Genomic DNA, 17813 nt, shown 5'->3' on the forward strand with positions numbered 1-17813 from the left:
CCACCAAATTAAGCAAATTAGACTTGAACCTTTGTCAGCGTGGACCCGCCTTCTCCCAGGCTGGCGGCGGTCCCCAGGTGTGGGTCTTTGTGTCAGGAAAACTTTGAGAGAGCGAGAGCGAGGGAGCTGGACAAAGAGACAGCGCTTCTCGGGGTGGGGGGATGCCTGTGCCCCCTCCCTCTCTGGGTCAGGGAGGGTGGGAGCAGAGCGCGACGTCCCTGAGAGAGGAGCGACAGGGATGTGCCTGGCAAATTCCTAAGAGGCGATACCACCGAGGGGAGGGGAGTGGAGGGGAGGGGAGGGGAGAGGGGAGGGGAGGGGAGGGGGAGACAGAAAAGAACGGGCACCGACTGTAGCAAAGCTGTCAAACTGAGCGCGGAGAAGAGCCCGCGGCTGGGAGGGACGGCGGGGCTGGGCTGGGCTGCGCTAGGGGGACAATCGCAGAGCCTGTGCAACTCCCCGCCTGCTGCTGCCGCTTCGGCGGCGGCCGCTTGTGCCGAAGCGGGGCTCCCGGGGCCGGGGGGCGGCAGGCAGGTGGGAGAGGCGCTTTTTCTCGCTCTGCTCCTCGCCGGCTCCGTCGCCCGCTAGCCGGTCCGGGTCGAAGGCAGGCGCCCGAGCCATGCAGCTGCAGTTCAAGAGCTGGATGTTGGCTCTGCTCACCCTGCTTGTCGTCTTTCTCATCTTCGCAGATATTTCGGAGGTCGAAGAAGAAATCGGGTAAATAGACCCTGCCCACCCCCTCCCCCACCCTCGGGACCCCCAACCCTCTAACCTCCTCCACGCTCCCGCTTCCCACTCCACTCCCCCTTTGCTCCTTCCCCCGGCTTTGTATTCGCCTTGTCCTTCCCCCTTGCTGTGGCTGCTCCTCCCCGAAGCTGGGGAGAGCGACTGGGGGACGAGCTGGTGGGGGCCGGGACCAGGTTGGGGCTATGGCTAGGAGAAGGTGGGTGGCTCGGGAGTTGTGACGGGGGTGGAGAGCCTGGGTCGCGGGGCAAGAGGGTCGGGACGGTTTGGGGGACAGTGAGAGTTGGAGAGGGTAAAGGGACGCCACTGAATTGGGGCGTCGTTAACTAGGCATTGGCTAGGGTGCCGGCGGGCGACGGAGCGAGGGGGGAGATCGAAAGCACGGGAGAGCCTTTTTTTAGCGGATTTCCCAATCATCTCTACCCCTTTATCAATCGAGGTCCTAAGGAAGGGGGCTGGCGAGAGAGCGGGGAGGGTGAGATGGCCAGACGGGCGGGCTGCGGGAGGAGGGGAGTGTCTGGGGGCGGAGGGGGTACTGGAGAGGAAGGCAGGAGAGTTTCTTTGTCTTGGGCTTCACGGGTTTCTCGCCTTTACAAAGTGGGAAGGGAGCGCGCCTGCATCTCAGTGGGGAGGAAGGGCAACCTCGGGGCCGGTGCCCAGCCCGGCTGAGAGGAGAGGGGCGGGGCGGGCCGAGTGGCAGGGGCCCCGGAGCGGGGCCGTCCCGGGAGGGGCAGCTGCGCTCCTGCTCTTCCCCATGCGCCCCGCGCCGCGCCGCCCTCCCACCCGCTGCTCTGGGCTGAGAAGCGGGCGCTCCGCTCCACAGGGGCTCTCCAGGACTGGGCGTCCCTCTCCACCCTCCGCCAGTCAACCTGGCGGGGACTTCGGTTTCCCTTTGTCCCTTCTCCTCCTGCTCCGGGTGCTGAAGGCGGGCGGGGGGGAGAAGAGGGACGGCGGGAATGAGTCAATTTCTAGGAATACTTTATTCCTGCTGTCCTCGCTCCTGAGCTTCCAGGAATAGCGTTAGCGTTCGTTACTATTTATTGCTGTGATGCTTCCGATTGTTCCTAGGAGGTGTGCAGGTTCATTTATCTGGCTACATATGCCCCCGCCCTGCGGCGAGTGGTATCTCCCCCCAACCTCAAATCTGGGTGGCTCTGGTTCCTTTACTTTGAGGGGCGGCGGAGGCGGGAGGGGCAGGAGCTGAGGTCGGGGAGGCTCCGGGGCCAGAGACTCATGGGATCCGCTCCGACCTAGGATCGGTCTGGTCCCGGGACAATAACCCAGCGGTGACTTCCCATCCACAGTCTCCACCGCGCCCCAAACCCTGACGATCCAGGTGAAATTAAAAGCAACAAAGAAGAGCTTGTGGGGAAAGAAAACTGAATTGGCTCTGGATGGGGGCGGGGGAGCGCATCCCACGGGAAATATCCTGCAATTAGGGACAGTGAAGGGGAGGAGGGAAAGAATTTCTTGGGATTGAAAAAGGAATGTCAGGTGACCCTGGAAGAGGTCAAAGGACCAGAGAGGGGGAGGCAAAGAAATAAGAATGGAGTATCTGTGCCTAGATTCAGGACAGAAAATAACCGGGAAGGGGGGGGGTGAGAGAGAGAGCTGGGACCACCTTCCTAGGACCTCAACCTGCTAGGTTGCTACATTGATGCCAGATTTCTGCAATGGCCAGTGCTTTAAGCATTTCTAACCCATATCCTCATTCCCAGGTCAAGATAGCCGGAATTCAAAGGGACCAAGTCATCAAAGATGTTTTACTTCCTAATAGTATTTTCCCTTCCTCGTTCTTTTCAGCAACTATAATTTCTGCCCTCTCCCTTTCTCTTGTTCCTTTCTCTGGCTTTCTCTTTTCCATATTCTCTACCTTCGGGATTTCCTTTCTCCTTTCTGCCTCTGTGTCTGGAGTAAATGTTCATTTTCTCCAAGCCTCTCAGAAAACTTTGTAAAAAAAAGAAGCATACAGTATTCTATCTTTACCCACCTCTACCCAGTTTCTGAGTCAACACGTTGTGGCTCAGAAACATTGGTAGGAGCCACAACTCCTTTATAAAGTTCTAGTCGGTCCGGTGGCCCCAAAGAAGCTGTTGTCAAAGAAGTTAGAGAACCTCTGTCCAATACAACTCTTTCATTAGGAAGAAGGAAACTGAAATCCAGATGTAAAGAGATTTGCCCAAGATAGCAAGTATTAGAGTTAAGATTTGAAACTGGATCCCTCCATACCAAACCTAAGGCTCTTTCTACTATATGACATAGTGCTTTTGCTTTTGGATCCTGATTGGGTTTTCACAGATGTCAGTTCTGGCAAAGTGAAGACGTCAATTGCAGTTAAACTTTGCAGTTTAAGGCCCTATTTTATTTGTTATTATTTCTTTTTTATTATTATTACCCACAATACTAGCCAAAATACTGTACAGTAAAAATTTCCAATTATTCCAACTTTTGAAGTTACAAGTCACTTTATATATACATTGTCAATTGCTCCTCATAATAACCCCCATGAAGGTCAGTAAGTAATTATTCAATGCCTATTATGTGCCCAACTTAAGAAGTAGGGAAGGTATTATTAGGCCACTTGTTACAAACAAGGAAAATAACATACAGAAAACTTAAATGACCTATCCAAGGTCACATAGCTAATATATAGCAGATCTCTAACCCAGTCCATTATCTTTTATATTTCTCCAACTAATAAGCTAGGAAAAAAGCATAGAGGTCAAAGGTAGTCCCTGCCCTCACATAGTTTACAATATCCTTGGCAATGTTTATCACAGAATCTCAGAATTGAAAAAGACCTCAGAGGCCATGTAGTTCAACCTGAACCTGAGTGAGATTGCTATCTAAAACATAACTAACACGTGCTCTTGAACCGTGGACAGCCTCTACTGAAGGCCATACTCAATACCTCCTGAAGCCTGCCTATTCCATTCGGGGTGCCTCTTAGTTTTAGGAAGTTTTCCCTGATAGCCAGGGCAGATTTCTGGTTTTGCAACTTGTACCCATTAGTCCTAACTGCCTCCTGTGTCATATCTGACGGGATACTGGTCTTCCTCCAAGAGTAGCCCCTCAAATACTTGAAGATATTTGGTCTACTGCAGGCCCAGCCATACATTTCCTCTCAACCCACCTCCCTAGTACAGGCCTTCATCACCTCTGCCTGGAGTATTGCAATAACTTTTCTAATGGGTCTCTATATCTCAAGTCTTCTCCCCACTCCAACCTGTCTAAGCTGGCAAAATGATTTTCTAGGGTGAAGGTATTAATATCTCATTCCCTACTCAACAGTGACTCTCAATTATCTCCATGATCAAATAGAAAATCCTTTTTGATATTTAAAGCCCTTCACAACCTGGCTCCTGCCTACCTTCTCTCCATATACTCTGCCATCTAGCTACAGTAACCTGGTTGCTGTTTCTTACACAGGACAATCCATCTCCTGATTCCCTGTCTTTTGCATTGAATCTCTTCCAGGGCTGGAATTCTTTCCTTCTTCACTTCCATCTCCTAACTTCCTTAACTTCCTTCACACTTCAGTCAATCTTACTCTCTTCCGAGAGTCTTTCTGGCTCCTCTCCCCTTTTCCCTCCAAGTGCCTTCCCCATGTAGTTATTATGCAATTAGAATGTAGATATCTTGCATATACAGTGTTATTTGAAAGTTGTCTACCACATTATAAAGCTCTTTGACAGCAGAAATTGTTTTTTGAGAACAGTACCTTCCTAACACATAGAAAACAATTAACAAATACTTGGTGATTGACTGACTCAACCAATCCTTATATGATATTGATTGTATGTGCTTTTACCATCTTTTGATTGTTCTTTGTTCTTTAATGTCTTTCCTAAAATGTGACACTCAGAACCAAATCTGATACCCCAAATATGATCTATTATTTTTCTAATCCTGTATATTCTGCTTCATAGTCAATGATCATAGTCTATGTTTTTGGCTGACATATCACAGTGTTGACTTATTAGAATTTTATGGTCCACTAAAACCCCAAGATCTTTTGTTTTCTTTTCAGATGAACTGCTATCTAGATATGCCTCTACCACCTTGTATCTGTGAAGTTGATTTCTTAAACCCAAGTGTAAGATCACTTCTAGCCTGTAAAACTCTCCTTTTTAGATTTACCCCAACGATCTTTCCTGTCAGGATTATAGGACCATAGATTTAGAGCTGGCAGAAACCTTCAAAATCTAATCCTCCTATGAGGATGAGAAAACTGTGGCCCAGGGAACAGAAGATACTTGCCTAACATAACACAGATAGTATGTAGCAGAATTGGGGATTTAAACACAGGTGCTCTGGCTTCAAATACAGCATACTAGCTACCATAGAGATTTATGGATCCTATGCCATCCAACATGTTAGCTATCTTCAATATCATATTTATGTCACTTACCAATTTGATAGGATGCCACCTATGCCATTATCCAAGGCATTGATAAATATGTTAAACAACACAGGACCAATGACAGATACCTAAGGCAGTCTACTAGAGACCTTCTTCCAAGTTTAAACAGTCATTATGACTATACTAGGTGGCAATGAACCTTGGATCAGTCTTTTGAATAAGTTGAAATAAACAATGCTCTTTTTAAAAAAACACTATTTTTTTCTTCATATGTTCTATTTTCAGGAACAAGTGACAATAACAACTGACATTTACATAGCACTTTAAGGCTTCTAAAGCACTTCCCATAAATTATCTTATTTGATTATCACAACAACTTAGTAAAGTAGTCCTCAGGGTCAGAAATGGAGACATTTGCCCATGGTCGTAGTGAAAGTGGTCAAGTGGAAGAAATAAGACTGAAACTTACTCTTTTTCATTACACTGTAACACCTCTATGAGGCCATGCTGCCCTAGAATTCTCTGAAAAGCACCGAAATGAAACTCTTAAAGCAAACAATAGAATTATTAACTTAAAATCAAGGGTTGGGGGGGGCAGCTAGGTGGCGCAGTGGATAAAGCACCGGCCCTGGATTCAGGAGTACCTGAGTTCAAATCCGGCCTCAGACACTTGACACTTACTAGCTGTGTGACCCTGGGCAAGTCACTTAACCCCCATTGCCCTGCAAAAAAAAAAAAAATCAAGGGTTGGGTGAGCTTTGAGGTTTGGTTCTTGTTTTAAAATAGTTCATAGGATCACCTGGGTAATTGTCCCAAGTTGTATCACTTCAAAATCAGATGCTCATTAAATAGTCTCATGTGTTTTAGTTGTGCCTAAATATTAAGCTTCTTGAAGGTAAGGAGCATAATTTTTTTCATAGAGAGGTATCAGCTACTAGGTGACACAGTGGATAGAGCACTGGCCCTGAAGTTGGGAAGACCTGAGTTCAAATCTCACCTCACTTACTAGCTGTGTGACCCTGGGCAAGTCACCTAACCCCAGTTGCTTCAAACATCCAGGGCCTTCTCCAGTGGTCCTGATGTATATCTTGCCAATGGACCCAGATGGCTCTGGAGAAGAGAGTGAGGCTGGTGACCTTGTTGCCCAGCCCTCCCTCACTTAAATCCAATTTAGTGCAAGTCATGACATCACCTCTCAATGTCATGGTCCTTTTTGAGTACAAAGGACAAACAGCAACAACAGAGAGATATGTGACACGGTAGTGTTCAAAACATGGAACCAGGCAAGACCTGAGTTCAGATGTTGCCTCTGGCACTTCATACCTTTATGACTTTAGGCAAATCATTTCAGGTCCATGAGCCTCAGGCAACTCTCTAAGACTTGTCTCACAAGTTATAGACCAACAAAATCTATTCTGATTGGTGAAAGGAGTTCCCAAATCAATGCAGTAATAGATCCTTCATAAATTGCTATCCAATTTGCCCTATAGTACTGTTCACATAGTGTGTAATCAGTAAACATCTAGAACCACAACATTTAGGAGCCAGAAGGGACTTTAGAGAGGAAAGAGGACAGTAGCTCTAAACTGGAAGAGACCATAAAGTCATTTAGTTGAGCCCTTTCATTCTATGGATTGAGGAAACAGATGCAGAGAGATGAGTTGACTTGTGCAAAATCATATGGAAAAGATAGTAGCAGAGACAGGACTAGAACGCATGCCTCCTGCTATCTTGTGCTATGCTCTTCTCTCACTGCTGATTTATAGACTGATTTGTGCCCTTGATTTAAACTGAGCTCCAATTTGATGGTGCAGTCTTGGTTCTCTGAGAAAACCTAATGGCCAAAGGTCATGGTAAGGAGGACTTACGGGATTTGGTGTCAAAGACCTGGTTTTAGATTCTGCTTTGATGCACTAATTAGCCGTGTGACCTTTGAGTAAGTCACTGTGCCCCTCAGAGTCAGTCCCTTCTGTGAAATAGGGATAATACCTTTTCTCTCTCACAGGGTTGTTTTGAAGATGAAAGAAATAAAATGGATAAAAAAAAACCTTTGTATAAACTGCATAGTAGTACTAGTAGGCCAAAAGTTCTGAAGTGAAGTTTGGAAAAGAATCCTTTGTCTCAGAATTTTTATTTATTTCTACTACCAATTTTGGAACAATAGAAAAGGGAGAGTGTAGAGTGCAGCTAGGTGGTGCAGTAGATAGAGTTCCAGGCCCAGAGTCAGAAAGACATCTTAAGTTTCAAATCAGACCTCAGACTCGTACTAAACTGTGTAAACAACCCTAGGCAAGTCATTTAGCCCTGTTTGCCTCAGTTCCTCATCTATGAAATGAGAAGGAAATGGCAAGCCACTCTAGTATCTTGTGCCAGAAAGACTCTAAATGGGGTCATATAGAGTCAGACATGACTAAAATACCTGAACAACAAATCAGTACACATTAACATAAATAATTTTATGAAAATGAGCTATATTTTCATATATAATACATATGTATATATGTATATGTGATTGGCTTTGTTTTCCATATTTTTGCAAAACTTTGTTAATGTCTGACTCAATAGAAGATAGCTGGACTTTCATATCTGCTTCTGCATTTATTCTCATTTAATTTGGTTGTTTTTGGGTGAAGTATATAAAGTCCAACCTCATCCAGATATGTAGTTACTGGAAAAGGGAGGGAATATTTAGTAGATAAATGACATTTTTGTATTTGCCCAAATAGTTTTGACCTCAGGAATCCCCTGAAATGGTCTCTCTAACCCCACCCACCCAAGATCACAGTTTGACAACTGCTTTTCTAAAAAAACAATTCTAATTCATATTTTAAAGTTTGTAAAATGTGGTCTTCCTGTAATGGTAAGAAATGGCAAATCTTAATGTTCCCATTTTACAAATAGGAAGCTAAGGATTAGATAGTTAGTGGCTTTCCCAAGGGACAGCAACTAGATCTCACACCTAGGTCCTTGACTTCAAATCTAGTGCTTTCAGCTCATTGTGTGAACCTATTTGAGAAGATCCTCTATATTAAGTGATACTTTGTACATATTTCCTCCTTTGTTTCAAAGCTTCTTCCGAGGAGCAATACAAAGATTTCCTTTGATCTATAGCTTATTTAAGGCTACTTTAGCCTTTAGTCCTTTATTCCATGCTGATACAGGAAAAGGGATCAAAGAAGAAATTGTTTTAGTTTGTCCTTTACTGGTTCAGCAGACTGGATCCTGTTGACCTTGTTGGTCAGTGGCAGTGGTTCATCTAGGTGAAAGATGAATTTGGCCCTTGAAGGACCCTTTTTTGTTGGATCCGTTTATGCTATCCCTGGGTATTTGGCATCCTTGTAACTCACAGGCCTCATTTAAGGCTTCTGCTTCTGGAGAGGGGGAAGAAAAAAGAAAAAAAACTGCAAATCATTTCCTGATGTAAATTAAGTGGGCTTCCTGGGTATCCCAAGACTTCAAATATGATTTGAATTGGGCACCTCAGGGTCTGGAGATGTGATTTCTGAGTAGGGAGCAACTATTATCATCAGATTTAAGCAGATCTAGAAGTAGGGGGCCACTATTACCATCAGATTCAAGCTCCATCTAAATACTAGGAAACCACACCCTTTAGAAGGATACATCTATGTGGAAGAAAAAGGGAAAGTCACCAGGAGAGGACTTAGTGCAATGACTCCAAGGTATGCGTATGCTTGCCAAAGTTGCCTAAAATTGTGAAAAAATACCCTTCTAAATATGTTAGAATCATCGAATCCCAGAGCAGGAGGAGACCTCAGAGGTCAGTATGGTCCAATCCATTTCTTTGGAAATTCCCTCTGTTATGTCCGATGAATGAGCTGATCCAGCTTCTACTTGAAAACCTCCAATTTAAGAGAACCCACTATTTTTCGCTCAAGTCTTATTGTCAGGATATCTTCCCATATACTGGTCGCAAATTTGTCTCTTTCCACCTTCCACTACTGCTCACTGGTATACAATCTAGGGTCAGGTCGATTGATTGTAATCCTTCTTTCATAAAATCAGTCAATCAATAAGCATTTATAAGCACCTATTATGTGCCATGAACTGTGTTAGGTACCAGAATAAAAGCACAAAGAATGAAGTCATCTGTAATCACAAGGAACTTCCATTCTATACATGGGAGGAGTACATATATAAATACATACAGCATAAAACCTAAGGTGAAGAAATATAAGTATATATGAAATAATTAAAATATAAGATAATTAAGGAGGGAGGGCACTAGCAATTAGGGAATCAGATAAGGTTTCATTAAGAAAATGTGCTTGAGCTGTGAGAAAGGGAGAAAGGGTCTCTGAGGTAAGAAGAAACACATTGTAGACATGGGTGGGGGGGTCAGTTCAAAGACTTGGAAACAATTATCATGCCCCTCCTAAGTGTTTCCCTTAGTCCTTTCAACAAATCCTGGGATGGCACGGAAAAATCAGTTTCTCTCTAGTTCAGCTGCTAAGCCTCAGTGGCATATATCTGATAGAAAAGGAGGAGGAATAAATGAATGGGAAGGAGGGACCATATTTAATTCACTTGTCCCTGGTAACTATTATCAGCTGCTCCCTGCACCTAACCCATAAGTGGATATTCATCTTGGGAACCCTTTCAGAGACATCTTTCTCACTTTCAAGGTTGGATTGTTAAGTGCCAGAATTATTTAGGAATACTGTAACTTTCCTATTATCAATGTTTCTCAGAAGCAGCGAGCTCCTATAGACCTTAGGTCTAGGACACTGCAAAGGATGAACATTAATTCTTTCTGGTCTCAAGGGAACTATTTTAACACTAATTGACTAAGGGGTACCCCCAGAGGCTCACTAACTTATGAATGGGCAGAATCTGGCCAATTCATTTATCCTCTCAATATGCCCGTGTGATATGTAGTGGGAAACAAAAGCCCCCTCTCATTTTCAAGAAAAATAGAAACCTGAGGACTATTTGTGTACACTTAGTTCAAGTGAAAAGACAAGGGACACCTTCCTTGGGCCAGTGGATTATTCACTCGATGACTGTCTCCACCAAAGTCAGTTGCCCTTATTGTACCTGCTTTCATGGGATCCTCCATCAGACTGGAAAGGAAGCTTCCCAGCAGTCGTTCAAATATAACCTTGTTAAGGGCTTCCACACTCTGTAGTGTTAAGAGCAAATAGGGAATTCACGGCAAGCTGTGTTACTCCAAAAGGTAATAAACATAAAGACCAGAAGTTATTCGTTTAGAGCTTTTGTTGGAAATCTTCTAAGTAAGCAATGAATCTGGTGCGCTCCAGATGCATTTTTAAGGTCAAGCATGTCTGTGCGTCAATTCAATTTTTAAAACATATGTACGTTATTGCTTTTATTGTTTTTCAAAATACTAGTAAAATAAGGATGGTGATAATGGGTATGGAAAGTCCATGCTGAAGGTTGGCTAACAGAGTGACTCAGAATTTCTATCTATTGGCTCTTCCCATTGATGAATTTGAGAGGGAGCTTTGGGGCAGCTAGGTGGTGCAGTAGATAAAGCACCAGCCCTGGATTCAGGAGGACCTGAGTTCAAATCTGACCTCAGACACTTGACACTAGCTGTGTGACCCTGGGCAAGTCACTTAACCCTCATTGCCCCGAAAAAAAAGAGGGAGCATGACGATTCAAAGGAAAGAGAAAGATACTGTAAAAAAATGACCAGGGGGATAAGATCAACCCCAAAATCAACAAGTGAAGTAAATCACTGGGGGTTTTCCCCTGTTGACATATTCAGAAAGGTTCATTGCCCCACCTGGTACCTGGGGAGTGTCTGGACCACCATGTGTTTAAGGATTCCTTCTTCTAGCCATAGTTCTTGTGGTTTGCCTTTAAGCTTTCCAACTATCCACTCTCCTTTCTTGGGTGGCAAATTAGCTAATTTTAAACCCTGCACAGTCTCCTGCAATTCATCATTTAGCTATGAAGTGGCTTCCTACCCCGACAGGACCTGTTCTCTGGCTCACTATTTTCTCAGGTTGCAATTGTCTCAAGCTTAGGTGCAAAATGATGGAAAATGGTCGGACTTGGAGAAATAAAGTTCTGTGACCCTCGTGTGGATGAAATGTCACCAAGTGAGTTTTTCTGTTTCCTTCAGCACTTCCATTCATTTTCGGTAGTTCAGATTGCCAGAAGGCCTAACCTGTGCTCTTAAGCAAAGGATCAGAATTCAGTCTTACTCTATCATATAGGTTTATGTTTGAGTTCTGAAAAAATACATAGCTAAAACAAAGCTCTCTGTTCTGTCTACAGTCCTCAAGCCTTTGTTTTCTTCCAAGAACATAATGGCATCCATTTAAAATTCATGAATCTTATTTTAAAAAAAAATTGCAGACCAAAAAACTTCTTCCTCTTCGACCTCACAGTTAGCATCTTAGGTGGAGATAGACTCTAGAAGACTGAAGCAGTCACTTTGATAGATACTTCTTTTTCCTCACACTGCTTCCTTCATGGCAAGGGTGGTCACCATGAGGAACAAATTAAATACAACGAGCCTTAAAAGGAAGTGAGAAGATGAGGTTTGGTTCAGAAAACATACAAACTAATACCTCTGAAGGAACAAAAAATTCAAAGAAAGTCAGTGGAAGGGAGAAACTTTTTTCTAAGTAATACGAAAGAGACCTTAGGGACAGAAAATTAGATCCAAGTTTGTAATGGGAAATGGCAGCAAAAAAGGTCAATACAATTTGGGGTTGCTAAGACTAAAGTATCATGTCACAGAGCAAGGAAAGGCTGGCCCCACCTTCCTCATTCTCCATTTCTCATTCGAATGGCCTTGAAATACTGTATTTGTTTTGGGCACCTCATTACTATAGAGACAGAGAATAACTGGAAGAAGAGAAAAACAACACAAATGATTAAGGCCTGAAGGGATTTTCTTACGAGAAAAGATTAGACAGACTGAATATAGACAGCTTGGCCAAGCTAAGACTAAAGGAGGGGTGGGAGTTAGTTGGGGGGGTGGGGGAAGCTGAGAGATACTACTGTGGAAAAGAATATCTAAAAATGTAGAAAAGCTGTAAACACCAAGGGAGGAAGGAGGCTTACATGGAAGTGGAATAAAATTAAGTGGAAGAGAGGGGAATGTAGGATGTCAAGGGATTCACTACTTCTTCCTAATGCAAAATACTAATTTAGGTGAGTTTCTCAAGAAAAAAAAAATGGTGGATGTTGCCATCCTTTGAAAATTTTCCAAATAAAGCCAGGGGAAGAAGCAGACGTGGCTGGAATCTGTCAAAGATATGAACACTTGTTCAGTTTTCTGAACTCTAATTTCAAGAAAAGAGAATGTCCACTGCATTCAGCAGCAATGATAAGCAAGGTTAATTAACACCTTCTTTCCCAGTAAATGTCACTGTAGACTAAAACATTCAGAAAGAAAGAGTAAGATGTCCAGGGGAAAAAATAATTGTGAAGGTTTGATCAGTATCAAAGTTACCTTTTTTTTTTTTTTGCACATTCCAGCTTCAAACATTCTATCAATCAGGCATATATTCCAAGGTTCTGATGCTTCCAAGATGTAGGAAACTGTCTAATGAGCATCAGAAATAGTGTCTGTGTAGCATTAAACTCATTAGATCCATTACCTGCTCCCTGATCAATATGTCAGGGCAGCTTGGTGGTACAGATCTGAATTTAAAATAGGCCTCAGATGTTTACTAGCTGTGTGGCCCTGGCCAAGTCACTTAACCATTTGCCTCAGTTTCTTCATCTGTAAAATGAGTTGGAGAAGGAAATGGCAAGCCATTCCAGTAGCTTTGCCAAGAAAACACCCAAACGGGATCACAAAGTTAGAGATGACTGAACAACAAGCACCTGGGGAGGGGGGGAAGTGAAAGTGAACCCAAAGAAAAATGCTCAAAAGTCTTCATTGTGTATCTGTCCACAATTGGGTTTCCCCGACTGGGTCCTGCCATCAAGCTGCCCATACACAGTAGTGGGTGATGATTTAGTCAATTTCCTGGGCTATTTGGTGTGGTGCCAGCCAAGTTTCTAATGACCCCTTGCTGGGACCTCCAGTCCTCGTGGATTCCAACTCTAGAACACTAAGGTAGGCAAACTCATTCTGGTGAGCAATGCTCCTCATCATTCAGAAATTATCCATATGGGGGACAAGGGGGGAGGAAAGGAAAGAAAGGGAATAAGTATTTATATAGCATCTTCCAGGTGCCAGGCATTGTGCTAAGTACTTTCACTTGTTATCTCATTTGATCTCATGATCCACATTTTAGAGTTTGAAATTGAGGCAGAAGTTGATACTTTTCAAGGGACTTACAGCTATTAAGTGTGTAAGACCAAATTTTAAAAAAATATTTTAATTAATTTATTTTCATTTTTCTTATTACATGTAAAGATACTTTTGGAGTTCCAAATTTTTCCTCTCACCCTCCCTTTCCTTCCCTCCTCCCAAAGCCATTTGATATAGGTTATCCACATAAGGCCAAATTTGAACTTAGGCCTTCCTGACTCCAGGCCCAGAGCTCTATCCCCTCTAGCGTTCTCATTTCACTCTCTAACTCCAGCCCTTCATATTTCTTTTCCCCTTTATATAGGAAGCATGTCACTCCCTGAGAAGGGCCAAGACCTTATAAGTGTTTTTAGTCACTTTGTCCATATCCTCTGGTGTTGGAGCACCCTAAGACGTTTCAAGAGTAGTCAATGAAATTCTCAACAAAAATAAAATTAATGTGTGTGAGGGAGGGGTGTTGAGAGGGGAAGTGTTAACGAGGTGGGGGTGAGGAGAGAGAACATTCCTGTCATGGATTATGGGAGATGCAGTATCATATGTAAGAACTGGCAACTAGGCTAAAATTGTTGGATTGCAGAGTGAATGAAGGAGAATGATGTGTAAGAAAACTGGGAAAATTGAAAGCTGACAGGTATTGAAGGGCTCTAACAGAGGAGTTTATATCTTAGAGGTTTAGATCCTAGAAGAGTAATAGGGAGCCAGCCACTGGGTTTCATGAAGCAGGAGATGGGTGGGGCAGGGAGAGATAAAGAGCTACACACGTAGGTCTTTGACCTACTGACTTCAATTGTCTAAATTTTTCAGATGATTGGAAATAGATTGGATTGGGGAAAGGTGGGGAGATCAATTAGAAGGCTATTAGAAGGCATACTCTAAACTATGAAACATAGGAGAAATATAGGAACATGGCTCAAGGAAACGGAAGCGTCAAATAAAGGTTTATTCCAGATTCTGGGAGATCTGGGAATGTCTGTAGGAGGTGGAGAAGGAGCCAGTACATAAAAAGAAATTTAAGATGAGAAGGCAAGATGGATGATCAAAGAGCAAACACTATAGAAGACAGGAGGGATGTATTTACAACACACACACACACATTCTGTATATTGTGGTTATACATATTTATTTGTATGTTGTCTCACCCATTAGACAGTGAGCTCCTTGGGAGCAGAGATTGTCTTTTGCCTTTCTTTGTATCCCCAGGGCTTAGCCTGGTGCTTAGGGCCTCATGAATGTTAATTGACACTGCCCCCCACCCCTTGGAATTCTAGTAGAAAGATTATCCTTGGCTAGAAAAAGGCTTTATCAGATACTAGAGAAAAGGAAGTGAGAATGGAGGGTGATGAAGAGAGCTTTTGAGAAGTGAAATGTGGGAGAAGATGGAACTCAGGACAGAGGGCTCTATTTTCTCAAGAAAGTAAGAAGTAAAGTTCACTACTGAGAGGGCATGGGGGGGGGGACAGGTAAAGGAGATCTGAGGAGAGTAGAAGATTCTAAATAACTGGTAAGGCAAGGATGATTGGTCCATCAGAGAAGAATAAGATTACCATGCAGCAGTAAGAGCACAGTTGAGATTATTTGTAGTGAACCCATTCCAAGAGTATCCAGCAGCATGTGGTAGGGGTAATCCAGGTTTTAGGTTTGGCAAGGCATGCTAGGCAGTAGGATAAGGGGAAGAGCAGTTGATAGTATTTCTTTACATGATCAACCAAAGGGTCAAAACATATTGGTATACACCAAGCTGCCCCTTCATGATGTATGTATGTATGTGTTATGTATGTATATATGCATATATTGTGTTGTGTATATATGCATATATATGTGTGTGTGTGTATAACATACACTAGATTACTAGAACATGAATATGTGAGGGCAGGGGCTGTTTTCATTAGCATACCCTAAGATTCCTACAGACCAAGTATTGATGGGTCAACATTCGAGGGTAATCCCTGCAAAGTCCAATCATCTGTTATCCTTATCACAGTTAATCTTCATGAAGTAAACCTTATCCCAGAAGTATTTTTTTTCCTTTTGTACAGTAAATTCTCTCATGATTAGAGAAAATGAGTCCAGTTGTTGCTAACGAACAGCTTGTCTAATTTAGAATATTCTTTTGAGGCTCTTTTGAAAGACTCAAAAATGATCTGACATGACATCCATACTAAGAAAGAACAGTCCCACTAGGAGGCAAGGGAATGGGCTATATTACCATAGAGAATACTCCCAGATATAGCATTTTATGGTCAAGAATTAGATGTACACCCATGCAGATTGGAAGCATTTGACATACCACTAAAAGAAGAAAAGGAAAAAAGGAAGGGTGGGAGGGAGGGAACTGGTGGGTTTTCTCCAAGTAATTATTAGAGCTAAAATACTATGAGGTTAAGGTACCCTCTTTCCATCTACCCAGTTCCAGAGAGGAGGAAAGTGGGGGAGGAGGAAAGAAAGAAGGGGAAGAAAAGATGGAGGCAAAAGGGAAGCACACCAACTTATGTATTGCTAAATGTCTAAAGGTACAGTGGATACAGTGCCAGGCCTGGAGTGAGAAAGACCTGAGTTTAAATCTGTCCTCAGTCACTTACTAATTGTGTGACCCTGAGCAAGTCACTTAACCCTGTTTGCCTCAGTTTTCTCATCTGTAAAATGATCTGGAGAAGGAAATGGTGAACCACTTCAATATCTTTACCAAGAAAACCCAAATGGGGTCACAGTCACACATAATTGAAATGACTGAACAACAAGAAACATCTAAAGTCAAGAGTCATGCTGACTACTTGACCAATAGAAAAGACTTAAACAAGATGCCAGTGGAATGAAATGGTGTGGATGAAATTGGAAAGCAGGTGAGTTTGCTGAGATCAAACCGATAACAACAAGGTTAATAAGGGTCTACAACCTAACCAGTCATGTAGCATTAAGAAGGGTTTTAAAATCGATGCTTGTCGGACTGGCTTCATAGTACCTAATCTTGTCTTTTGAAGCTTGAAGATTTGGTCTCAATCAATCATCTGAGATAATAAAGTAAAATATGTTGACTTTTTTTATTATTATTCTTAATTAATGTCCATATATCACCTTGCTAATTTGGAAAAAGAAGCAGCCCACGAAGACTGGCCTGCCTATATGGTTTGTTGTTACTGTCACTCAGCTGCAAAAATCAGACATCTTTGGTGCATGAGAAGTAACAGATTCACAGGGACTTTGTCCATCATAAAAAACAAAAAAGTCAACTCATCTGTCCATTCAGGTTGTGTAGCGATCTACCCTGCAGATAAAAGAAGAATGCAGAAGGGGAAATACAGTGAAGGAGGATTCCTGAAGCTGGGGGCCTTATTTCCTAAGTTCCTTTTTTTTGTCCTGATGTGAAAGTTCATTCCTGTATGGAGTTCTTCAGTTCATTGGTTCAAAGAGTTAGTGTTGGAAGAAATCTCAGAGGTCCAATGCCCTGATTTTGCAGATGAAGAAACTGAAATGTAGAGAGAGGAAGTCACTTGGTCAAGGTCAAAAAGTGGCAGAGGAATTTAAATTCAGACCTTCCTACCCTAAATCCGGCTTTCTTTCCAATAAATATTATGATGCATTGTGTTGTTGTGGGGGACTCCCAAGGAGAGATGAGGGAGATGGACGAAATGATCTCTAAATATAGTGTCTTCCAACTATAAATTTCTATGATTCTATGATGAAAATTGATCTTCAGATCCTCTTTACAAACATTTTATTTCACAACCTCCTATAATAATTCCCACTTTCAAGTAGCTCTCCAGGTTAACAGAGTGATTACGTTGGAAAATCATTTTAATTTCTTAAATGTCTTGTCCTTAAATTTCAGAATGGAATGATAAGTAGTAGTAAATTGATATTGGTGTAGTGGCAAAGGACGAAGGACATCTCCCAAAGACTAGGAAGAATATGTTTGGCCAAAGACTTTTTAAAATTTACCTGAGAGCATTTTAAGGGAAAAATGGAGATAGTAGAAAAAAAGAAGATGCTCGTTAAACTATAAATCCAAATAACACCAAGAGCATCAGATTAGGAAGATTAAAAGTCAAAGTGATCCCCAGTAATTCACAGAACAATAACTAAGAGAGTTGGCAATGATACTTATAGCCTCAGATATCTATGTAAATACCATAAATAAAAGGAACTTGAGATTTTAATGAAAGTAAGTACAGCCTCGGGGCAGCTAGGTGGTGAAGTGGATAAAGTACCAGCCCTGGATTCAGGAGGACCTGAGTTCAAATTTGGCCTCAGACACTTGACACTTACTAGCTGTGTGACCCTGGGCAAGTCACTTAACCCCAATTGCCTCACCAAAAAAAAAAAAAAAAGAAAAAAAAAAAAGAAAGTAAATACAGCCTCATTGATACTACAAGCTTCATGTAGACTCATAATTCAGATATGGCAATGGAAGAGTATATTTTGTTTGAAAAAAACCAATCTGATAGAATA

The 17813-nt window shown here is 42.6% G+C and overlaps 1 protein-coding gene across 1 annotated transcript in view; it reads left to right on the forward strand.

The window, feature by feature from the left end:
* The first annotated feature begins 451 nt into the window (after window positions 1–451).
* The window catches only part of ST8SIA2 (ST8 alpha-N-acetyl-neuraminide alpha-2,8-sialyltransferase 2), a 95517-nt gene continuing 78155 nt past the window's right edge, over window positions 452–17813 (forward strand). Inside the window, exon 1 of the mRNA XM_043986889.1 lies at window positions 452–717. Within this exon, the coding sequence (XP_043842824.1) occupies window positions 620–717 (98 nt within the window). The 5' untranslated portion in view covers window positions 452–619. The remainder of the gene's footprint in view (window positions 718–17813) is intronic.

Source organism: Dromiciops gliroides, chromosome 2, assembly GCF_019393635.1.
Source record: "Dromiciops gliroides isolate mDroGli1 chromosome 2, mDroGli1.pri, whole genome shotgun sequence".
NCBI classification, from domain to species: Eukaryota; Metazoa; Chordata; class Mammalia; order Microbiotheria; family Microbiotheriidae; genus Dromiciops; species Dromiciops gliroides.